This window comes from Mustela lutreola, chromosome 1 (assembly GCF_030435805.1).
Source record: "Mustela lutreola isolate mMusLut2 chromosome 1, mMusLut2.pri, whole genome shotgun sequence".
Taxonomy (NCBI): Eukaryota; Metazoa; Chordata; class Mammalia; order Carnivora; family Mustelidae; genus Mustela; species Mustela lutreola.
Window position 1 is genome coordinate 154651383 of NC_081290.1, and position 24742 is coordinate 154676124.

The 24742-nt window shown below is 51.6% G+C and overlaps 1 protein-coding gene across 1 annotated transcript; it reads right to left on the minus strand.

The window, feature by feature from the left end:
* Positions 1 to 882: 882 nt before the first annotated feature.
* Positions 883 to 20297, minus strand: CTSB (cathepsin B). Its single transcript, XM_059177405.1, has 10 exons — positions 20144 to 20297; positions 7959 to 8109; positions 6958 to 7043; positions 6092 to 6206; positions 5304 to 5422; positions 4375 to 4460; positions 3961 to 4104; positions 3319 to 3435; positions 2251 to 2379; positions 883 to 1829 (listed from the first exon to the last, which is right to left on the minus strand). The coding sequence occupies exons 2-10, from the start codon at positions 8082 to 8084 to the stop codon at positions 1732 to 1734; spliced, it is 1020 nt and encodes a 339-aa protein (XP_059033388.1). The 5' UTR covers positions 8085 to 8109; positions 20144 to 20297; the 3' UTR covers positions 883 to 1731.
* Between the last annotated feature and the right edge of the window lie 4445 nt (positions 20298 to 24742).

Consider the following 24742-nt stretch of genomic DNA (forward strand, 5'->3'; position numbering starts at 1 on the left):
AAAGGCTCCTAAGCCAAGCGTGCAGACGCCTTGTGGTTCATCTGGGTCCTTGCTGTCCATGTCCCCTGGCTTCCTGGCTGAGCGCAGGGTGGACATGGGGCCATCCAACTGTTCGGGCGCAGGTTGAATCTGTCAGAACTACACTGAGGTTATGAATTTCTTCCAGTTGAAAATTTAAGAATAAAGTGATTGCAAAGTTGTGACTTTGGCCTTTGTATTATGCTAGGTTTCACAGATTTTTAAAATTTTTCATTTAATTCCGGCTTAGTTTCTGATCCCTAACTTCTAATTTCAATCAGAAGTCAAACATCCCATGCTTTTGAACTAGTCTGGTCCTCAGCGGGGAAAGAAGTTAGGTACTGACGTGCCAGCGGGATGGGAGTAATTTCTTCTAGTTTCCTGTTCCCTCAAACACTAGTATACTTCACTGCTTGGGATTCTTAACCAGCAACAGAACCCAGAGACACGGGAACTCAGAACAGGACACACAGGCTCTGCTTCCACCCCGTCCCAACATCAGCAGGGCCCAGGGCAACCTGGCTCTCCACTAGGACAGCTGGCTTCCAGCATCACCCACACGCCATGCTTGTGTGAGTCCCCACATGGGTTACTGCTGGCTTGGGGCTGGTACAAAACGGACTACAACTATGTTCTTAGCTCTTGAAATTAAGCAGGGGCACAAATCATTGGAGCCTGAGACAGTTTAAGGGATGAATTGTAGAGCAGGGCTGATGAAAGTGACAGGAAATGACGACGAGAGAAACTGGTTTGAGGCAGGAGTTCCCTGGTTTGAGTTTCAAGGACACCTGGATCCAGGAAGACGGGATTCTGCAGGGTAAGAACGGACGGACCGCGGCATCCCACCAGAACACAGACTTCACGTTAAGGAAGAAAACGTTTAATTGGCACAGTCATTCCTTTCCTGATTAAATTAACAGTGAAGCAGTGATTTTTACAGTTAAAGCTGGTTTCTCCCCAATGAGTGTCACTGTTAGGCTGGGAGGCCAGTCCGCTCACGCCCTGCCGGTGGTACTGGAGGGACACAGTCTGTGAAGCGAGGACAGCTCTCCCAGCTGTTCCTCTTTCATTCACATGATCAGCTGAGGTGCACACAAAATAAAGTGTTTATTTAAAAAGGAATCATGCCAAGGACAAGACCAGAGGGTCTTTGCAGCAGCACCGCAAAGCTCATGAGATGCAGGTGCCCTGGGAGAATGGCTTTCTCCCAGGGCTGGCCCACTGGTTTTCTTTTCAACCCAGCCCACAGCTAGCGAGCTACTTGCTTAGAAGTACCCCTGCTGGTAGGGGACTGGTCTTGTTAGGGACTCCACTTTCCATTCCTCTGGAAAGCCTAACAGACCTCTGGGTCTCGGTCTGGCTTCTTGGTGAGTGTGGCCGGGGAGGACGCGGGGGCAGCAGGCACTATGCGCAGCACTAGTCTAGGGGGAGAAGGACTCACTTTGCTTGCTGTTGGTCTAGGTGTGCACGGGGACTGCAGTCCACCCAACGGGCTGGGAGGTAGCCAGGCCTTGGATGAGTCTCCTTGGAAGACGGCTCTGACAGTAGACACGAGGTTTGGCCCAATCCCTCAGGCCCTGTCTAAAACCTCTTGTATCATATCTGAACTCAAAAGAATAAAAGATATTCCTACCCTCCATCTCCTCACCAGCCCAACTGGCTATATTTAGGGAAACAGTGCCCCAGGGCTGGCAGAACTAATCCCACAGCACATTAGATCTTTTTCCAGTACTGGTCAGTGCATGGAATACCAGCCACAATTTCTGATTCAATTCCACAGTGATCCTGTCCTCTGAGGATTTTAAAGAAGCCTGGAAAACAAAAATGATATGCCTTAATAGTGTGCTAAGTTACGGTCTTGCCAACATATTCCAGGAAGACCCAGGAGCAAGAGACACCAGCCTAGCCAGAAAGCAGTCACCAAACTAGCCCCAAGGTGTTCTCCCAACCTGTTCTGTTCACCCAGCAGCCCAGCTCTAACCCCACTACCATGTGACCCCACATAAGCAAGCACTGCATCCCAGGCATGGGGAACTGTGAGGGACAAGCACCTCAAAGCCATGGCCTGACCCCTACCACCCCTTCTCGGCATCAGCGTCTGCCCTCATGGCAAGGGAAGCCCCGGGAGGTCACTGCTGAGCCCCAGGCCCAGTGTTTGGAGCAGAGCAGGACAGGATGACCACCCCATCCTGGCCCACACATCCTGTGAGCAGGCAGGGGGCCGCCACTCACCATTGTCGCCCCAGTCCGTGTTCCAGGAGTTGCCCACCAGCCAGTAGGGTGTGCCATTCTCCACTCCCCAGCCCAGAATGCGGACAGCGTGGCCTCCCATCATTTCTCCAGTGACGTGCTGGTACACACCTGAGAAAAGGACAGCCCGTTCAGGCAGAGACCGGGCTGCTGCCTCACTTCCCAGAGCATCCCTCCAACCCGGCTGGCCCACCACGCCCTCCCAAACAAGGTTATAGAGAATGCCCTGATGTTCTCTCAGAAGGCTCCAGCGGCTTGCACGATGTGGGGCAATGATCTCAATAGGTTTTTGAAAGCCCAATGCCCAAATATGTTGAGTAAACGTTAAAGTGGAGTCCAACAAAATGTGCTCATTGCTTGCCTTGAAAACTGAAGTTATAAATTTTAATTTGAGTAGTAAATTTAATGTTACCATCCAATTCCAGTTACCCATTCTACATGCTAGGTCTCCAGGTGAGGATTTATTTGTCAAAAGGGTTCTGTAACTTAAGTTTTTTAAGGTTCTGTCCTGGGCAGCATCCTGCAGAGGCGAAGTGAGAGGGAGGCCAGGGTGGTGGCAGGCGATGCTGACAGAGAAAGCTACAGGCCAAGGTGCTCACAGGGCCTGTGCAGCAGGTGATCCCCACACTGGTGAATCCCTCTGTCAAACTGGAAATGCACCCTTTTAAATTATAGGGAGGGACAACTCAAAAACAGCTGCTTTATAATCTTGTCTTCCAGAACTATCTCCCTTTATCCAATGGTGTTCCCTAACCGTGGATAATGCTGAAATATTTGAGCAGGCAGAATGGAGACAGCTGGGCCAGCCACACACTGTGCCAGAGTAGGGGGGTTTCTAAGGCAGCCCTCAGGCCAGGGGCATCGGGATCTCCAGGGTGAATCCCCACAGCCTCACGCAAAGCCAGGTGCTTCCTGTTCCACCGTCCACGCGGAGCATGGTCTGGGACTTCGCCAGCACAATTCGAGTTCTTCCTCCCTGATCTAGTCATGTTGGTTCCCTGGAACCCACACCTCCCCTGCCCCGCTGCCATCAGGGGGGCCAACACGCACCAGATTTGTACATCAGGAAGTCAGAATACACGGAGAAGGCCGCCTCTACCGGGCCGTTCTTGTAGATCTCTGCCATGATCTCCTTCTCGCTACTGGACACGCTGTAGGAACTGCATCCTGGCAAATGAACCAGCAGAGTGGGTGTGAGGCGTGCCCCCCGCGGTGCCGTCTTCAGCTCTTCACTGACTTACGGGGAGCCGCCAGGTGAAGCCTGCATTTGGGCTCTCACCCAGACCTCATGGAAGGCTTCCCTGGGGAGGAATGAAGGATGGCCCCGGACCCTGAAGGGGAGATGTGGGAGAGCACAGCTCCGCAGCGGGAGGGCCAGGGAGCCTGAGACCCTGGGAGAAGGACGGAGCGGTGCTCTGAAGGTTCTAGGCCTGATCACTCCCCTGTAAAACGAGGGGTCTGGTCCCTCCAACCCTAAGGGGTCTGTGACTGACGCAACAGAGATCCTGGGGCTGGAGACAGGCAGAAAATACAGTGTGCTGCTCCCTCTGACAACGTCATGACCTTTCCTTCTCCCTCCTGTGTTCCTGGCTCCAAGGGTCAACCGCCCAGGCCTCTCCCTTCCTCTGGCTCAGGAAGGGTGTCAGCGGGTCCCTGGCCCCAGGGTGCTGGGCAGCATGGGCCCCACCTTACCATAGTGCTTGTCTTCCTTGTAGGACGGGGTGTAGCCGGGCTCACAGATCTTGCTGCACTTGGGGGTATCCCCCTCCCCTGTGCATGGGGGCCGGGAGCCATTCACGTGGTGCTCACAGGGAGGGATGGAGTAGGGTCTGCAGCCTGCGGGGGGCCCAGCGGAAAGGAAGGATCAGCTGAGAGTCTCTTCAGAAGCCCCTTGAGGGCAAAACTGCAGCAATGGTAATGGGGTCAGATGTGCAGCACTGACACTTGCTAATTCTGCCCTGGAGGGGACTGCCTCCGATTCCTCCTGGATTTTTCCACCTCCCGACCTCAACTCTCAATCCTCACTTTATAATGCAAGCAGAGACCATTCTTACTCATGGCTTAGAAAATCCATTGGTCAGGTATGGGCTGGCGGCAGACACTCACCGACATGCGAGTCATAGAGGCCACCGGAAACCAAGCCTTTTTTTGTCCAGAAGTTCCAAGCTTCAGCAGGAAAGCCCCCATTACAGCTAAGGAAAGAGCCACTTATTAAATTCACTGTGCGAGAACTTCTAAGCTGTTTCCAGACCACACTGCCTGCTGCCTAAGACCCCAGGGTCCCTTACGGATCCACCAATGCCTTCGGCAGCTGGCCTAAAAGTTCTCCTGGGTCCCAACCAAGCCCACTTCACCCACCCTGGGGGTCACTTCTTCCAGGGAATCTCCCCAGCTCCCAGACCCACCCACCACCATCCTCAAAGAGACAGAAGGACCCTCGCATTCAGGTCTACCCTGAACCAGGCTGTCACACGGATTCTAAGCACACTGCAATTCCCTGGTGTTTTAATAGAAAAAATGCTAATGCCGGAGACCAGGTTAACTGGAAGGAGAGGAGGCTGGACACTTATTTTACTCCCAGGTATTCCTAACCCGCAGTCATATCTGAGAACCACGGCTGTAAAACCAAAGCCAGTCGGCAGAAAGACAGGCACCCAAGCTGGGAAATCAGTTTCTGCAACCAAGCTGGGAGCCCATCATCCCTCATTACAGAAACCAGGTGCCAGGGTTCTTACATTTCCATGATCAAGGAGAGACAACAAGGAAAACAAGCAGGCTGGAGATCAGAAATGTCCCCACATATCCTGAGACCATGTCTGTTGTGCCGGGACGCACCACCCACACCCCAGGCAGGGTCAGCCTGGCTGTAGGCAGCTCCTGGAAGGCAGCAGTCCCACCGGGGCCTGCTTCCAGACTCCCCCGGCCCCCAAGCTGTCCCAGCAGAGGGCTGTTATTGGACTTGGAATACCACTCCTGCACTCATGGAGGCTACAGCCTGGGGGCTCCCATGGTGGGAGGGGCCGGGACTGACTCACCCGTCCCCACACTGGTCACCACAGCAGGTGAGCATGTCCTCAGCAGACACCTCCACGCTGACGTGCCCATTGGTGCGGATGCAGATTCGGTCTGAAATGGCTTCCACGGCCCCAAACGCCTGCAGGAATGAGCCCCGCCCGGGTGAGCTGCAGTCCTGGGCTGTGGGCTCTGCCAGGCACCACGTCGGAGGACCACAGTGAACCCCGCAGACCTTCCTGGTGGCTGGTCTCCCCCAGTGTCAGTGAGGGTCCTGGCACTCAAGTTTGTCTCTAAAGCGGGAGGCCAATCCGCCCCAAATCTCCACCTGCACACTCAGTTCACTTCTAAGATGTGGTTTTTGTTAACATAAAGCAGCTCACACGGGACGATTACTATATGATTTTACCAACAGGAGGCAGCTCAACTGGTCAGTAAGAGACGGAAAACAGATGGTTCAATGTACACCAAGTGCACTTTACCACAGTTTGAAACAAAATTAAGACAGCTCACTGACACAGAGGGGTACTTCATGGAGCAGAGCAGGGCTCCAAACTGCTGTATTTGCTGATGGCCTTGGGACAGCGTGTCAGAGAAGTAAGAATAGCTTTCCCACTGACACACGGGCCACCGGTTCTTCCACCTCGTCTTTGCAATAACTCATGACCACAGGGATCATCATGATTTGTATGTCGACAGAAACAGACATGCAGAAAGTTTCTATAACTTGCCTAGTCACCTGGTGGTCTGGTCTGACACCTGCCCTCCCACCCCCCATGGCTCGGGCCCCTCCCAGCCAACAGGGCCTCACCCAGCAGGACCCACAGGAGCCCTGGTCCCGGATCTCTTTGATGGTCGGGCAGTTAGGCCACTGCTCCCGGGAATCGAAGCTTTCAGGCAGAATCATGTTCTCGGCAAACCAAAGTCTAGATAAAGGAAGACCTCCGTGACAAACTCGCATCTTACAACTCTCCCCCATCTGGCAGATGTTAGCGCCTGCCACCTGGGAGGGAAGGCACGGGGAAGCCAAAGGTGACATCTGTGGGCACGTCCCCTGGGAACTTTATACAACCAAACCAGGAACTTTACCATTTAGCACATCTTGTTCCCTGTGTTTCTTGCTAGTCTTATTTATGGGATATTTTTCAGGAGTTCGGCCACAGGATCTACATAACTGTGTTTCTTACTTCCCTCACTACCCCCTTGGGTCTGCCCAGGGTCCCCACAACGTTTTTAGCATCTTTGCCATTGCGTGATGTCCCGTAACTATTCCAACCATATTGTTAGGTATTTCTAATGCTTCCTACAAGAGTAGTATCTACTGCAAAATGCCCATTACAGAGTTCTCTAGGAAAAATGGAACACTGAGGGCAGATCAGATAGCTTTTCTCAGATTCTCCTTCAATTCCTAAAGACTAGATCTGCTAGGTCATACACAGCAGACCTGGGGGCCTGCCCACTGGGTTCTGAGACATGTGGAGAAGCGCAGTGGGAAATACGGCACTGGGGGCTGAGCCCTGTCAGGCAGTCTCGCAGCTCCGAGGGAAGGGACACTTCCAGATGCCAAGGAGGGCTTCTTACTCCCTCTTTCTCGCAGTCCCAAACCAACCCCTGCTGTTCCTAGGGCAGTGGGGCAGGTATGGCCAGCATATCCATCCCCAGGTAGCAGACACTCACCTCTGGGGCGGCTTTGGCCCACCCAGGAAGGTGCCACACAGCTTCTTCAGGTAGCTCTGGTCCACATTGTGGAAGTTGTGTCCAGCCTGCAGGACAGCCACAGCAGTCAACAGAGGCAGTGTGCAGGGGTGGGGTGCATGAAGGCCTGACAGGGCCAGGGGTCCTGTTTAGCTCAGGAGAGCAAGGGGGTTTGGGGGACTGCAAAAGAAATGTGTTTCCCCAAATTCATGTTGAAACCTAAACCTCAAGGTGATGGTACCTAGAGGTAGGGCCTTCAGGAGGTGATTAGGTCACGAAGCTGGAGACTTGGTGAATGGGGTTAGTGCCCCAACAGGAGCTGTGAGAGCTGGCTCCACCCACTAAGTGAGGCACTCCCCTAGAACCCAGCCATGCTGGCACCCTGCAAATGTACTTCCAGCCTCCAGAATGGTAAGCAATTGCACTTCTATTTATGAAGCACCCTATCAGTGGTATTCTGTTACAGCTGCGTGGACAGCCTCGGACAGGCACCCTACACAGCAAGCAAGGCCCTGCCCCAAGGGAGCCACCCAAGGGGCACGCAGCTCCCAGACCACTGGGTATCTCATCGGATCTGCTACACTTGCTGAGGTCCACAGAGACCCTCTATAGCCCTGAACATGGCTCATTCTTTATTCCTGTAGCCCCACGCCCCAGGGCTGGGCAAAAGCAGGGAGCCACCTGATGGGTCTTAACAACTACCAGGATTGGGCGAGGGGGTGTCCAGGGTCTTCCCGGCTGTGAGCACTTCCAAAGCTCGTTTACTCCCATGCACCACTGTGTGCATGCACACACAGCACGGGGCAGGGGGGAGGCGCAGGGAGAAGGTTAGCATGGTCTGGAGTGGCTATGACTCTCAATCAGCCCCACTCTGGGACAGACCATCCCACGGTTGCAGCTGCAGCCACCACCCTTGGGAGGCAGAATGCATCAAATGAACCCCTGGGGGAGGGGCGTGCACAGAAGCGGTCCCCACAGCTCACCTTCCACGTAGTGTTCTGTTTGTTAACATAGTGGACCAGCTCATCCGACAGCGGCTGGAAAGGCGGCCTTCTCTGGGCACTGGTCAGCACCACCAGGCAGCTAAGGGTGGCCAAGAGCTGCCACATTTTGGAAGCTGGATCTTCGATTCACCTAGAAAAGAAAAGACATCAGGATGCTCCAAGTGCGTAACGTACACGAGGGGGCTGTCTCAGGCAGCAGGGCTCTGAGGCCAGACACAACCCAGGGGTTGAAAGACCCGTGTTCTCTTCCCGGCTCCACCATGTGCCCTCTTCTGTTCCTCAGCGTCCTTCTCTGTGAAGCCTGGGTGTGGGGGCAGAGAAACCTCAAAGACCCACAGCGCCCATGAGCTCCCAGGCCCCGTCTCACCACAGACCCCAGCTATGCCTGTAGCACAACGGGCTGTGCTGTGGACTGAATGCGCGTCCACCCCAACCCCCACCCAAACTCATGTTGAAATCCTAACCCCAACATGATGGGATTTGGAGATGGGGCTGTTGGGGGTGATTTTCATGAGGATGGGACTAGAGTTCTCACAAGAGACCCCAGAGAGCTCCCTCTCGCCCTCTGCGCCAGGAGCACACAGCAGGAAGGGGGTCATCTGGAAAAGGACCCTCACCTGACAGTGAGACCTCACACTCCCACAGTGTCCCCAACTGAGAAACAAACCAGTGGGGCGAAGACAGGCCGTGTGCACTTCTCCAGATGCCCGGGAGCTGGGAGAGAGCGAGCTGCGGGCAGGGAGGTCCCTCTGCGCTGCAGCCTGGTAACCGGCGTGCTGCTTGGGTCTCCTGGGGTCCCCTGAGCCGATCTCAAGCTGGACTCATGCTCTGAGACAGGGCTGTTCCACTGATGTGCGGCTAGGTGGGGAGCTGTAGGCCCAGGGCCAGCCTGTCCATCAGAACCGAAGGCCCAGGCCACAGGCAGTACCTCTGACAACATCTGAACCCCGTCAACAGACCCATATCTTCAGGCTAAAAGGAGTTCGGGGCCCTCCCTGCTACTGCCAAATTGCCCCTTGCTGGGTTTGTCAAACTGGGTTCAAGCCTTTTCCAGGCTAGTGCTCTGAGTGAGTGAACATTCTTAGGTGATTAGGTCCCAAGGGGAGAACCACTAAGATTAGAAAAATGCAGAACAAAATCTATTTCACAAGCTACATTTGGGATATAAAACAAGCATAAACAGGGAAACAAGCAAAAACAGGCCAATGAAGCCCAACAGCACCAGGGAGGGAGAGCTAGTCTGGCCAGTGGCAAAAGTCTGGGACTTTCTCTGGTTTTTCCAGTCAGCCAAGGGCTCTGTTTCAAAGACAGTCCTTCCAGGAAGGGAACCCATCACAATATAATCACAGTCCTTAGATCTTAGACTGGCCAGCAAGTCAGGAGACTGGCTCCACCTCCTGAATCATGCTCTTAGGCAAGCAGCTCTAAGGAAAGCAAGGAATGTTCCGGGTGCCACAGTCTGTCCTTCCCCCTCCCCCCCCTGCTGGGCCTTGTGGGAGACCCATGTGGGCAGGGGGTTGGGGGGGTGGGGGGGGTGGTTTCTTGGGCTGGAAGGGGGAGGGTTTCCTGTCCCTGCCCTCTGGAGCCTCCAGAAGGACCCACCTCCTTCCAGGTCACAACTGGGCCTGCTGCCTCCCACAGTGAATTATAGTTAAAGCAAGATTTAAACCTGACGGCTGCTTAAGCAACAACCCACCCAGGAGGACAGAGGTGTGACAACAGCAAACAGCTCTGGAAAAGAGCAGGAAGAGACGCCTGCCTGCCCCCTGGGGTAGTGGAGATAGTATACAACCCTGCCAGATGCTGGCCAGGAACAGTCTGATCAACAAAACCATTCAGAAGCTTAGATTTTGTGGCACCAGTGGGAGAGGAAAGGCCTGTCTCCCGGTATGTGCCCACACCACTGGCTCTGCATTGCGAAAAACATAGGAAGGCCAAATGTTTACACCTGATTTCTCACACGTGGTATGCAGAACAAAGATCTTGAATAAAAACACATTAAGGAAATAAATGCACTTTAAAAACTGTACTATCCAAATGAGAAACACCTATGATTGACAAACAGAATCTTAAAGAGACGGAGCTTGATTACTGAAAATAAAGCCTCTCTTTCTAAGAGAAAAACAAAATAAGATAAAAAGTGGCACACTGACAAAACAGTGCTTCCGTGTGCTTAAAGCTTCATTTCCTCAATATGCAAAAAGTGCTCAACAATCCGAATAAAAACAGAATAGAGAAATGGCAAAAGGACACACAATTAAATTACAGAAAAAGTAGTACAGGGTGCCTGGGTGGCTGAGTTTGTTAAGTGTCTGCCTTTGGCTCAGGTCATGATCTCGGGGTCCTGGGATTGAGCCCCACATGAGGCTCCCTGCTCAGTGGGGAGTCTGCTTTTCCCTCTGCCTCTCTCTGTCTCTCATGAATAAATAAAATCTTAAAAAAAAAAAAAAAAAAAACAAATAGCCATCAGATATCAAAAGATACGCGAGCACAGGGAAGTACAGATAAAATGAAGGGCATGCAAAGGCTGCGCAGCTGGCCGGTCCCTGGCAGGGTCAGACATGGGCAGGCAGCAATGCTGGGCTGCTGAACCCCGGAGGCAGGCCCAATCACGGAGACGACGGCCAGGACATTTCTATTACTTTTGCAATCTGCATGCCCTCTGACTCAGCAATTTGATATTTAGAAATTAACCCTACTGGCCTCAAATTCGAAGATACAGAACAGGTATACAGATGTTTACTGAATATTCTCTGTATGACAAAAGAAACAAAGCAGGTGTCTAATAAAAAAAATAACTGTCAAATTACAGTAAATGATTAACAGAAGACAAAGCAGCCATCAAGAATGAACTAGGTAGGGCGCCTGGGTGGCTCAGTGGTTAGGCCGCTGCCTTCGGCTCAGGTCATGATCTCAGGGTCCTGGGATCGAGTCCCGCATCGGGCTCTCTGCTCAGCAGGGAGCCTGCTTCCTCCTCTCTCTCTCTGCCTGCCTCTCTGCCTACTTGTGATTTCTCTCTGTCAAATAAATAAATAAATAAATCTTTAAAAAAAAAAAAAAAAAAAAAAAGAATGAACTAGGTAAAGTGAATCATATTGTCCTGATAAAGTAAAATACGCCCAACACACGCATAAGTGGAAAAAAGCAAGTAGCAGATGAGTCACAGTAAGCGCGTGAGCCCAAGAAGCGACATACATGCCTTTTACCGTTACCACATGTAAAACATCAATAGTGTTAAAAGTAGTATGTGTGGCGGGCAGACTTATTTTTCACTATCCTTTTAAAAAAATTAAATGAACATACTATATTCAAAGTTTGGCTCGTTTAGGAAGAAAAGCAGCTAGGACTACCCAAAACCCTGAACCCCCAAATGTACTTCCAACTGACTACTGGGCAACAGTGAGGCCTTCTCCTAGTGAGTTTCTGCTCAAAACACTTAACCTTCTCATTTTCAGTGCCTTACGGGGAGGCTGTGGCTCCCATGACCATATCAGGATCCACATGGCCTCTCTCATGGTAGGTAAAGGTCTTGTCGTGTCCTCACACCTCGGAAGGAGCAACGGAGCAGAGGTCTCGCTCATAACATCTTCTGAGCAAAGGAGCAAAGCAGTCGTGTTCCCTTCCTTTATCCTGATACCCCTTATACTCGCTCGGTAGCTTCACGTTTCCTCACGACAGGAGAACCTCATGAATGAACACTGGATTGTGGCCTCCGGGCACACGGGCCATCAGACCTACACCAGCAGGGTCAGGCCTGGATGATTAGCCCATTCAAATCACAGTCAGAGGGCTGCCCTCCCTGGCTTCCACCGTGACCCATTGGGGTCTGGGAATGTGGCAGGGTGCCGGGGCAGCCTCAGGGAAATACTCCCCACAGGTCACAGAGGGGCATCCCACAGTGATCCCTGGGGGCTCTGCCATCTGCTGAGATGTTAAGTCACGAGCAAGTGGGGAAGGGGAGCAATTCATGGTAACTTGGACTTGAAACAAGCTTTCTCTGTTTTTTCTCATGGCAGAGAACAAAGAGGCACCATCCACTTCCCAGTCCGTTTCTGTGCTGAGGGCTGCGCCATGGCGATAGCCAAGTCAACTCCCAAGGCCCGTGAGGCCCCCGCAAGCGAGACTTTCACGCACTTGCCCTTCTTCTCTTGGTTCCACAGGTCCTCCTCCATACTTCCTGTCAACGTCATTCTCCCCATCTTAACCCTGCATCAGGGAGAACCAGGGACCCCAGCAAACTGCAGAGCCATTAGCCTGGAGGTCAGGAGCTCAGCTTGAACCCCTGACTCCAAGCTCCACTAGCACTGGGCACGGGGCTGTGGCTTTGGGAGAAAGTCTGGATTCGTTTCAAGTAGTGAATAGGCTGCTGTGGCCCATGGCCAGGACGAGCACTGGGCTTGGAGTCAGGAGACCTGGGTTCAGATCTTTCCCTTACTGTGCACTCTTGAGTACCAACCTGCACTGAGCCTCAGCTGTAAAAGGGGGCTCATGACTCTTCTTTTTTCCAGGTGGAAGTCAAGAGTGCCATGATGGCACCTGGTCTATAGCAAGAAAGCAACAAAGGGCTGCTCCCTTGGGCACCCTCAACTCCCAGGTCCCACCAGCCACCCTCCTTTTTTCCCCTCCCTGCCCCCTTCTTCCCCACTTCTAACCTGTGCGAGGTAACTCCCATGGACTCCAGATGTGCCCAGAGTACCTCTATACCACAGTCTGAATTAAAAAACGAGGTTCTAACCTCAATTAACCTCCAACTGGGCTTCCTTTTCTAGAGGTCGAGAGACTGCTGAGCCCAAAGACTGTGAAGTCAGACTTCTCCTGCTAGAAGGGACAGACGCAGATGTCCCATGAGCAGTGGTGACTGTACCCCAGGGAGTGCCCAGCATCTTTCTGCATCTGCAGAATCATGCACAGCGGACCAGCTACAGCAGCTGGCTAATGTGAGCTGTGCGTTCAACAAGCCGGCCTTGGGTGGGTCCTACGGCCTGCGCTTGAAACAGAAGCAGCTTTCGCTTCCCCTCTTTGGGGCAAATACTTCCCTTTTGTCAGTTTTGTGGGTTTTTTTGTTTGTTTTTTTTTTTTTTTTTAAATTACAGGACAGAATGAACAGAAAGTCCTTATTCTGTGAGAAAAGACGGGCCCAAACTGGCTAAGAACATTTGGAGTCACCAGACTTGCTTGCAGGGCGTGGATGGGCAGAGGGAACAACTGTGGGCAGATGGTTGGTCCCTCCAAACCTCAGGCAGCTGGCCTTCTTCAGGGAACCTGGGGTGCCACTACATCCCTCTGGCCCTTTGCCAAGCCAATCTCTGGCTATGAAAAAATAGGCTCTGGTACTTCTTCCCTTTCCAGACCCCTATAGCACTCAATGGTTTCTATGGAAGCACAGGCCACTGAAGTTCTGTAGAATGCTGTCATGTGCGAAAGGGGCCTGTGGCCAGCAGATCCTATGAACCCCGCTTACAGCATAATCATTCCCCAGATGACTTTGAAGCCATTCCCGGGACTATGGTGGACCTTGGGGCTCTGAAAGAAGATGGAATGGATGCGGGAGAGGAGCCAATGCTGAGTTGCAGGCTTCGGTCCTGTTATTCCCCAAGGACACGGACCTGCCACCGAGCTTGGTTTTTACCAAAGCTTCCTTTTAAGGCTGTAGAATCCCCGGGGAGACTGGATTCTCAATATGCCCCAAATCTAAGGAGACGGGACACAGGTATGTGAGGTTTCCAAGTAAGCCCAGCAGTGATCTTCTGGGCAATACTGACACAGATGAATGGGTCTCTGGCACGGCTCTCATCCCCTTCTCTGCTCGGCCTTGCCCACTGCTGCTGTTCATACACGGTGGGACCTCCTTCACAGCTGGCTCTAAAGGACCACAGGCTGAGGGCCCCGATTCTGCCCACAGCTGTGGAATAAGGCTATGCCCTGCAGATCAGTAGTGGAGTGCCTGCAGACCAGGGGGCAAGTGGACAGGCAGGAGCGCTGGGAAGATCAAGTGGGACCTGTCTGGAGAACTCGGCTGCAACTTTCTCTCTCACATTCAAGGCAGATGTTCCTGAAGTTTCGGCTGCTTCGGTGTACCACCTACACATCAAAACTACACAGCTCTTCATTTCCTCCGACGGCAACTCGCCCAGCTATGCCTCCGTGCTGGGGCGGCGCCATGGGGGCTGACACCAGCGCCTTCATCTCTGATCACACCAAAGGAGACCTTGCCTTTGAGTCTGAATCACGGCCTTGATGTTTCCTGTTTCTGCTCGTAATGGAAACGTGTCTAACTGCCTCATGGCTTACAATCCTCAAATTAAAAATAACAAAACCAAAAGGGCTCCTCATCGCCATCTGCCTCCTTAGAGCTGTGAGAATAAACGGGCACCAGCTGGCTCTCTGTGGTCTAGAGCCAAACTCCCTGCAGCTGAATGGCCCCCGGGCGACTGCTGTGTGACCCAGAAAGGGCACCCACTGCAGTGGGCCAAAGCTGTGCGGCTCACAGCAAGCCCCAGGGGGACCTGGGGAAGCAGTGAGAGGGCCCCGGCTGGGGGTGCTGGGGTGGGGAGCCTCAGTTGGTTAAGCATCTGCCTTTGGCTCAGGACATGATCCCAGGGTCCTGGGACTGAACCCTGCCTTGGGCTCGTTGCCCAGCAGGGAGTCTGCTTTCTCTTCTTTGCCCACCCCCTCCTTGTGCTAATAAATAAAATCTTTAAAAAAAAAAAAAAAAAAAAAGGCAGCTTCACCTGCCTCACCCACTTAAACAGTTTAGGTCACTCACAGGTACACCTGCCAACCATCTGTCCCAAAACCAGAGACTAATTCCCGCCAGGCTGAGCAGGCCAAGCCAGTCAATCTCCTCTCCCACAGTGCCTGGATACCATCTGGCTACAGTGCCCACAAATGGAACTCTGCTTCATCAGCCATAGCAGCCCACATCCTGAAAACAAGAAAATTATGACTTTGGTCTTCAAACAATAGACCCCGGGAAGGCCCTGGGCAGGTGAAAATATTTGTATTGTTGAGAAACAAGAATTTGGGCAAAGTTCTGGAAGCTTCTGCTCACAAGCTTTGCTCATGGACTCAGACACTGACTTACTGGGATGCTAAAGGGGGCATTACATTCTCAAGTCTCGGTTTCTAAAACAGGTATATTGCCTGGATTCTGAAGGACCTTAGGACTACTTTATACAAGCTGGCGGAAACCCTTGGGAGATTGAAATGAGATCAATGTTCTAGTCCTCCCCAGCTCACAGGAGCACTGCGGCTCTAACTCGATTGCAGGCTAGATCCCATTTCCGGGCTGGCTGGGGGCTCAGAGGGGCGGAGACACTGGCAGTGACAAAAGCAAGCAACTGAAAGACGCTGCCTCCCCAGCTTGGTTCTAGTTCCTCTTGAGGCCCCACGAAGATGAAGACGTATACACCCCACAAGGCTGCTGGGAGACGGAAGGAGATGGTCTTCTTCAAAGTGCCTTCCATGCAGCCTGATTTGGAGCAGACAGCCAAAGCAATGAACTAACTGCCACCAGGAAATGGCTGTGTCCTCAGTGGTGCGGGAAGCGCACAGCGCTCTACTCACAGGCTGCTCAAGCTGTACCATCCCAGACTAGTTTTTTCTTCCCCCGCCTCAGAAAAATTATGATCACCCTAGTTTTTTTAAAAGATTTTATTTTTTATTTGTCAGAGAGAGAGAGAGAGAGCGAGCACACAAGCAGGGGGAGCAGCAGGCAGAGGCAGAGAGAGAAGCAGGCTCCCCGCTGAGCAAGGAGCCTGATGCAGGAATGATTCCAGGACCTGAGCAGAAGGCAGTGGCTCAACAGACTGGGCCACACAGGCACCCCCACCCTACTTTTAGCAACACGTCCTCAAATAGTGGTTATTTAATTCTGCTACCTTGACCAGAAGAACAAAGCACTTCCAAGCACCCACAGGGCTCAGTGGAGGAAAAGATGGCTCCCAGCTGATGTCTGACTATGCCTCAGCCCTGGAGTGGCCACAGGCCTGGGCTGGCACCGCCTTCCCAGGTCTTGTGCAAGCCCAGAGGCCGAGTGACTGGTGTATGCATAAGCACACCCCACGCCAGCCCAGGTCAGAGGGTCGCGAGGAAGCCCAGCCCCTGCTGGGTCTTTTGGCAGAATAACTGGGTTGTTCTCAGTGTTTGAGACTGGATCAGTTTACTCTTTTGGTGGTACCCATCCCATCCTCCTCCCCTCACCCTTGCTAGTGACTAGGTTATCTTGACGACCAGAGTGAAGGGAGTTAAGAGGCTGGTAGAAACAGATAACACTGGCAGGCAGCTTCCTGGGCACCCCACAGTCCAAAAACAGTAATGCTGGGAAAGGACCTCTGGCTTGTATAGAACTTGTTTTATAGGTGAGAGAAAGTGGTGCCTGAGAAAACAACATGAGCAAGCCCGGAGGAGTGTACCTGGGGAGGGACAGACAATTATGAAGAGTTCAAACTCTAAAACTCCTCCACTATTATTTTAGTGACCTCTGTCATGTCACAAGCTTACAGGAACCACAGTGTTCTCATCCGCAAAATGGAAGAGTCAAACTGCACTACCCAAAACTCACACGCATTCTGAAAGTTAAAAAAAAAAAAAATTAGAAAAGGTTATCTAATTGCATTAAGTCCAGATATCTGTAAGGATCTAAAGAAAGCTCAGTGAGTTCTAGCTATTAACAAACACATTAAAACTACAAACACAGTCAGCGATTCACAACAAAAATAGAAATCCTCACTCATCAATGATTTCTGAGAGCAAAGAATTATTTGAATTCCTGGTCATGGAAAAGAAAAGAGCAACATCATTACAAGCCCATCAGGTGGGTAAAAATTAAAGTCTAATAATACCCGGTGGTGGTAAATGAGGAAAAGGGACCCTCACCCACGGCTGGCAGTACACAATGGTAAAAATCGGACAGCATTCTATCAGCAAAATAGAAGATGCACACAACTTACGCCCCAGGAGTTAACTGGACTTTTCCTGCTTCTACCCTAGAGAAACTCAGGAGTACCAGAGAGATACCAGGATTTACTGCCAGCGCTGCCTGCACTGCCTGCCGTATACAGTGAGAAAGTAAAAACAACCTGCCCCTCAGTAGACACTAGACCTCCATGTATTAAGAATAACCCTCATAAACAGAAACGGGAAAGGATATGAATAGCATAATTACAGTCGCATCACTTTTACTAATATTGTTGGGGACTGATACAAAGTAATAAAAGCACCCCCCAAAAGGTGCAAAAGAATTACAAAGAGACAAGATAGGAGCTACCTGTCCCTCAGGAAGACCAGAAGCAGGCTCTGGGGTGGTCATGAGTCTTGCAGAGCAAACAAGCCAGTACCGGCCTCTGGCCAAGAGGAGCTGTGTCCAAGAGGAAACGTACTTCCTGGTTGTGTGGAATATCCCTGTCCTTGGGAGGATAGGAAGCCTGGGTTGTGTGAGCCCCAAATGGGGGGAGGGGGGTGGGGATGAGGCTGGAGGGTAAAAATGAGATAGGTTAAGTCTAAATATATACAGGCATTTGATCCCTTGGTGGGATATGAACATGAACAGCCATGGAAAGATCCAGGATTTACTGCCCACCCACCCTTAGGCAGCTTCCAGAAGTGTGCGCAGAGCTTAAAACAAGAGGTGATGAAGGACACGAGACCAGGTGTAGACACTGATGACTGCCTCCCAACATCCACTGAGTACAATACACACCTGCATGTGCCCAACTACATGCATCAACTTGTCAACCCCACCACCTCTCTGCACGTGAGGCTGACCCATATGAAAAGTGCCTGATTTCCTTCCTTCTTGATCTAGAAAAATTCCCAGCTCTTACCATCTTTCACATTTTCCTTATGTCAAACTATCTAAAACAGGCAGCAGACACCATGAGCCCTTACTTGGAAATAGCCTAGTCCTATCCTCCCAAGGACAGGGATATTCCACACAACCACAACTTTAAGAAAATCACCCAGCGGGGGCACCTGGGTGGCTCAGTGGGTTAAGCCTCTGCCTTCTGCTCAGGTCATGATCCCAGAATCCTGGGATTGAGCCCCGCATCTGGGCTCTCTGCTCAGCAGGAGCCTGCTTCACCCTCTCTCTCTGCCTGCCTCTCTGCCTACTTGTGATCTCTGTCAAAAAAATAAAATAAAATCTTTAAAAAAAAAAAAAAAAAAAAAAAAGAAAAGAAAATCACCCAGCGGAGGCCCCACAACTCCCCTGAATGTGCTCTCCCTTGCTTCCCAATCCAACTGCCCAACAGGAATACAAAATATCTCTTACTCCTAAAATGTGCTCAACTTCCTACCCCCACGTCCAGGTCCTATAATTGAGGAACGAACCAACCGGTCTCGGAGGAACGCCTCAATTCAAGCTGCTGAATCAGCAGCGCGTGGACAGGTTCATGGGGCCAAAGAGCTTCCACCCTCACCGCCCACCCGACCAGTCCAGAGACAGAGATGTCCTGACCCAACAGCAGGGGAGTTACTGGAGCCAGGGCTGGGCTGGCCTGTGGAGCCCCCAGATAAGGGATCTACACCTTTCCACTGCCGAATGGCAATACCCCAGCTCCGGGACAGATGCCCAAAAAGATTTGAGCAGAAGCTTTCTCCAAGGCACCTTCAACTCTCTCTCTGGGAAAGCCACACAGGGTGTGGGTGTGTGTATGGGGGAGGGGGTACAGCTCAGCCCCTTTCTCTATAAAGTTCAAGGGCTCTAATCACCATCACCAGTGCCAACAGGAAACAATTCTCAGGGTGCCTGTCTGGGTCAGTCAGTAGAGCATGTGACTCTTGATCTTATGGTTGTGAGTTCAAACCCCACAGTGGGCACGGAGCCTACTTAAAAACAAACAAAACAAAAAACCGAAACAATTCTCCATTATTTAAGGATGTTATGGAAGAAAAGCAGCCCTTACCCAACCAGACACCCTTCTAAACCTATTCACCTTATCATTCTGAATCTACAGAAACAATGGGATGAATGCATTCCAGCTGCATTTGTGTCTAGTGGAAGCACCTGAAGATCAGTTTTTCTAAGCAAACTAAAGAGGCCAGATCTCCATTTGAACCACTGGGTGTGAGGGGCTGGTAGAGGATGTGGGGCCTGGGTTAGTGTCCTTATCCTTGCACAGCCTGTTGGCTTCCTCAGTGCCAGGGGAAGATAATGACTTAGGTCCACTAAGGCAAATGCAATTCATATCTACCTGGGTGGCCTGCTGAGCCCCCACACTGCTGCCTCTCCCAGGACTCCACGGTCATCAACCGAGGGAAGAGGTGGTGCCCCAGGGACTCTGCCCTGCTGTCCCTTCTACCAAACAGTCCTGGGCCTATGAAGGCACAGTCTCCCTTCCAGGACACTCCAGAGGCAGGGAGTGGCATCTTCTCCTTCCACGCCAGCCTCCCAGGGAGAAGGCAACTGGGACTCTCATGCCCTTTACCTAGTTTCCTACCCCCCCTCCCCCGGTTAAATTTGTCCTCCCATCAGCGGGTTTAACTCATCCTGTGGCCTCCACCCTACTCCACCCAGTTCCAGGTTCCAATTTTCTGGTTTCTATTTCCCGGGGCCCCCAGAATTGTGTGTGGTTCTGTGTAGAAAGTTGCCCAAGCAAACCCTCTGGAATAAGAAAACACCTGTAGGGAGACACTATTATTTCAGCAATTTCCTGAGGAAACTGAGGCCCCGAAGCTCACAGGGGGCTGGGGAGCTGGATTCCACGCGAAAGTCACCAGGATCCAAGCCAAGCGCTTCCCGCAAGCTCCTCCCCCGGAGCTCCCCCGCAAACTCCTAAGCTCCTCCCCCGCTGTTTCCCAGGCCCGACCCCGGAGCCCGGCGGACCGTGGGGGTCGGGCTGAGCCCACCTACGGTGGAGAACACAGCCCTAGGAGAGGGGGCCGGCGGGCACCTGCTTTCTGGTCAGAGTCGGGGTGGGTGCCGGACTGCCCCTCTGGGGTTGTTTTTTGGCTTTTCTCTCCCCAACGACTTTTAGGTGCTTGTGAGCTGCCACCCCTGCCCGCCCCGCTGGGGCAGCCCGAGGGTCCCCCGCCTTCTCGCCCCCCATCCCCGGGGATGCCTCGGGACCGCGCCTGGGCCTGGCTGGGGGCGCAGAGGGGCCCCGGCCTGCCCGTCCCCCTCCAAGGTCACTTCCACCGCGCCCGGGCCGCCCGTCCGCACTCACCGAGCCCCGCAGCCAAGAGCCTGGGCCTGCAGCCTGCGAGCGCGCAGGAGCCGCCGCCACCGCCGCCGATGCCCGAGCAGCCGCCGTAGCTTCCCCGAGCCGGCCCCGGCGCCTATTTACCGCGCCGGGCCCCGCCCTGCGCACCCGGCTGACTCGCCACGTGACGGCTGCGAGCCGGGGTCCGCCCCCCGGCCCTCCGCCCGCCGTCCTCCACCCCTCCGCCCCGCCGCCGCCTCCGCTGCGGACTCTGCGCCCGCCTCTGCGTCGCTGCGGGTGGGCCCCCGGCCCAGGGAAGAGGGGCTCCGAGCCCTGTGGGCGGCCTGCCTTACGGATGGGGGCCAGAAGCAGAGGGGAGATGAAGGTGGCCCTAAGGGCTTCCATCCAGCCAGGAGAAATTCCACAGGGGCCGCCGCCGCCTGAAAGCAGCCGTTCAAAGCCGGATGGATCCCTTCTTGGAGGAGGGGATGACTGTCCCTATTTCATTCATTCGGGAACCACTGAGTTGGGGATATCATGATAGCAGGTCTCCCAGAAGAACCTGAACAGGCTCCATTAGCGTTGATATTTTGAGAACATGCCTATAAGGTCCTCCAGTTTTGTAATAATAAATGGGTATGAATTTCAGGACCTGTGTCAGGATGTCTATAGAGAAGGGTCTTAGGGGCAGAAATCTGTTCGAAGAGGTGTGCCAGACCTGTCCTAAAGGGAACACGCACAGCAAGTAGACTATTTTCCCTGGAGTTTGTTCGGAGAGTGGCTAGGCAGGTTGATGGAGACGGTGGTGTGGCTCTAGACCTTGATGCATCCCCAGGTTTCTGATCCTTCTGACAACTTTGCAATCTAGGTATGATCCCAGTTTTATTCGAGAGGCTCAGGAAAGTCTCGGATTTTATCTAGGTGCTCCTGGTAATAAGAAAGCTGTAGGTCTGGTGGATTCCAAGAGGTTCCAGGTGATGTATTTTTTGAGTAGTGCTCCAGCTAAGAAGGAATTTTTCATAAGTCTTTAGTGCAAAGAAATTACTTTATTAAAGCAGGGGAACAAGACCCATGGGCAGAAAGAACTGCTGCCCCAGGGTTGTTAGTTGCAACTGACAATATACTTTGGGGTTGGGGGAAGTAAAGAAAAGAGAAGTTCCAAAAAACTTTCATAGGCTAAAGACTCACAAGGTCTTGGAGGCCTTGCTATTGCCAAACAAAGGTTGTTTTTCCCCTCTAGCAAAGCATTAAGACGGTTGGGAGCTTCCTGGAGGAATGTTAGAGTCTGCGGATCTCAAGTATTTGTCAATATGGGCTGCAGGTTATAAGGGCATTTAATTTTTTTCTACATTTCCTTCTGCCTTTGTTTCCCCTATTAGAGGCTGCTATCTGCTGCGTCTTGCAGCTAGCTGTTGCACAGTCCCTGTGCCTGCCAGGGCACATCAGAGAGCTAGCTAGACACATGTACTTATTCCTGTTTGGTCCCAATTAAAGAAAGGAGTGGAAGCAAGGAAGTCTCAGAATCTGCCCATGGTTACTAAACCCTCAACGGAGAGGGTTAGCTGAGGAGCTAGCTATCACGATGGTCCTAGCTGCAAGCTCACCCAGTCATATCTTGAGAACCGTGGACTCTAGACTGCAAATCAGTGTTTTGACATTTCGTCTCCCACATGGTGTCAGTCATTTACAGACCCCGTAATGGTGCTCATAAAAGGAAACCCCAGTGGGGAAGACACACAGAGGACCATGGTCAAAATCTCCTCATCATAACAGGAGGGCTAAGTGCTTTACATTTATCTCCTTTTTATGAAATTTTGAATGAGTGCCATTGGAGAGTGAGAAGTCATGTTTCTGAAATAAAAGAAATAAGCAAGTACTGTTTGAGTAGAATTTAACCCTTCCTGCTGCATCTAGGACGGCTTCACGGAGAAAGGAACACACTGTATAACTGACTTGTTTATTCTCCTCAATGCCCTCACTGGATCTTAAACTCCATGAGGATAAGCATTTTTGCCTGTAGTTAAAAAGAAAGCCACAGGCCCAGGGAAGAGTTGGTATAGGATTGTGGGGATACTCGTCTCTCAGAGTTAAAGAATGAATCTTGTGGACACAAAAGGGTGAAGTGAAGTGAAAGTTTATAAATGAAGGAGAGAGCAAAAAGGAAAGAAAAAAATCTCTACAGCGACAGGGGTCCCGAATGGGTTACCACTGGGCGCTTTTACTGGCAGTCTTTTTCTTGAGAACTGACAGGAAGCTTGTAGCCTTGAAATTCTTATACTGGCTTGGTTTGAGCAAGGACTAATGATGATACCCTTAATGGCTCACTTCTTTGAGGTCTGGTCATTTTCTGCGATTACAGTATAGCTGTCAAAAAAACAAAAACAAAAACAAGAAAACACCAACCCCCCCCCCCCCCCAAACTTCCTGACATTCAAGGCCAGGTGGTCTGATTTGTTCCCTTATCTCTGGTTTTGTCCACCTCAGCATTTCTCTGCATCTGGGGGTTCTGTGAGCCTATTTGGAATTTCTGTGAGCCTGGTCACGTAGCCCCCTGTGTGAGCCTAGTCAGGGGAGTCATGGGCCTCCTGTCTTTCCCTGCCTATACCCTCTTTTCCTCAGAGTCACTTGCCCCCAGGACAGCAAACCAAGACTTAACTGCAGTTTCTGTCTTCCCAAGAATGGAATTTTAAGCGAATGAATCCAGAATTTCTGGTCAGCACCAATGAGGTAATCCGTCACATGGGTTTCCACCCACCCACTCCCCAAGGAAAATGGCATGACCCTCTCTACCCTTCTGGCTAAGGGAAGGTAACCTCACCGGACCAGTCCTTTCTTTGGCTAGTAACTTTTTGTCCCAAACTCTCTCCCATAAAAACCTTCCATTTTGTACAACTCCTCAGACTTCCCCTTATTTGCCAGATGTGGGATGCTAGTCAATTCATAAATTGCTTAATAAAGCTCATTAGATCTTCACATTAACTTGGCTGAATTTTGCTTTCAAATGCTATGCTGTTATTTCCACATCCCTAGCATGTAGCAGAGAGCGTGGCATCTTGTATAGAACGAATAAACATTTACTGAGCGAATGTGTCCCGTGCATGAAGTGGGTCTTGATGGTTGAGTAGAATTTCAGCTTAACCTGCCAGGTCTGAGGTCAGGGGCTCAGGGAATACCCCTCAGAGCTTACAGAAGGACCTGAGCCTGTATATGCTGAAGCCATTTGCCTGCTGAGCTTCTGGAAAAGAGACCTAGGTATATACTCAAAAGAGAGGAAAACCTCTGTCTTCACAAAAACTTGTACTGAGATGCTCATTGCAGCCTTCACAGGATCATCAACTGCTAAAGGATTTACTTCTCCTTTGGTGTCCGAGGTTCTTGGTCACGCCACTTTGAAGAATGAAGAAGTTAGACCAGAGTGGTGGGCAGCAAAACAAGGTTTTTTTTTTTTGTTTTTTTTTTTTTAAAGATTTTATTTATTTATTTGACAGAGAGAAATCACAAGTAGTCGGAGAGGCAGGCAGAGAGAGAGAGAGAAGCAGGCTCCCTGATGAGCAGAGAGCCCAGGAACCTGAGATCATGACCTGAGCCGAAGGCAGTGGCTTAACCCACTGAGCCACCCAGGCGCCCCAGCAAAACAAGGTTTATTGAGCCCTATCAGGAAGCTCCCAGAGCAGGAGGGGACCCGAGAGGGTTGCCACCACCTTCTCTGAGTCTAGGGGTTTTTATGGGTTTGTGGGAGGGCCATTTCAATCTGATTTACCCTCCCTGCACCAGTTGTCCAGTCAGGCTTTTGTCATCTATCTATCCCATAGAAAACGGTGGAAGGCTCCCTCCAGGGTGGGTATAAAAATCCTTTTAAGGAGAGAGGTGTTTGTCCCTCCTGCCTGTCTTCCAATTATCCTTCATCAAAAAGATGGAAAAACCCAATGTCCACCACTGATGAACAAGACATCATACACCCATGCAATGGAACATTTTTCATTCATAAAAAGGAATGAAATACTTGGGCATGCTCCAACATGGATAAACTTTGAAAACATTTATGCTAAGTGAAAGAAACCAGCACTCAGATATCTGACCAGCTGAAGCCAGGGAATCGATGATACTGACCATTGCTGGCCCTGGTGACTTTGACCTAGACTCAGGCACCATATGATGACTTTGCCCCAACCCCAAGCTGTATTCACATTGCACCAGGCCCTTCATGAATATGTATGCACCCTTAGCTTAAAACTGCCTGGTTCCACTGTGGTTCAGGAAGACACTGCTTCAGGAAGGATCCCAGTTGTTCTTCTGCACTTGGCGCAAGCAAAACCCTTCCTTTTCCTAGTCTTTGGCTTGTTTTATCTTTCGGCTCAACATCCACCAAGAGGTGAGCCCAGTGTCAGGTAAGCGTTTTAGCAGCAGTCAGTTCTTTCTCCCAGGTGTGGACATCTGACGAGGGAATCCCCTCTCGACCTTCTCTTTCCTCCTGATTAGCGCTGGAACCTGGAAGTTCAGTTTTACCTTCAGGCTTTGGGTTGCAAGGACCTTACAAGGTCAGACCAACTGTCCTATCCAAACTGATTTAAAACGACAGCAGCAGGACAAGAAGGTCCTAGATCCAAGGCAAAACTGGGGCAA

What these genes read in the sequence shown, in the direction of transcription:
- CTSB (XM_059177405.1), bottom strand. Translation starts at nt 8,084, where the DNA reads ATGTGGCAGCTCTTGGCCACCCTTAGCTGCCTGGTGGTGCTGACCAGT. An exon ending in AACAGAACACTACGTGGAAG is followed by an intron (nt 7,044 to 7,958) that starts GTGAGCTGTGGG and finishes GCTGTCCTGCAG; the next exon opens with GCTGGACACAACTTCCACAA. An exon ending in CTTCCTGATGTACAAATCTG is followed by an intron (nt 2,380 to 3,318) that starts GTGCGTGTTGGC and finishes TCCTTTTCTCAG; the next exon opens with GTGTGTACCAGCACGTCACT.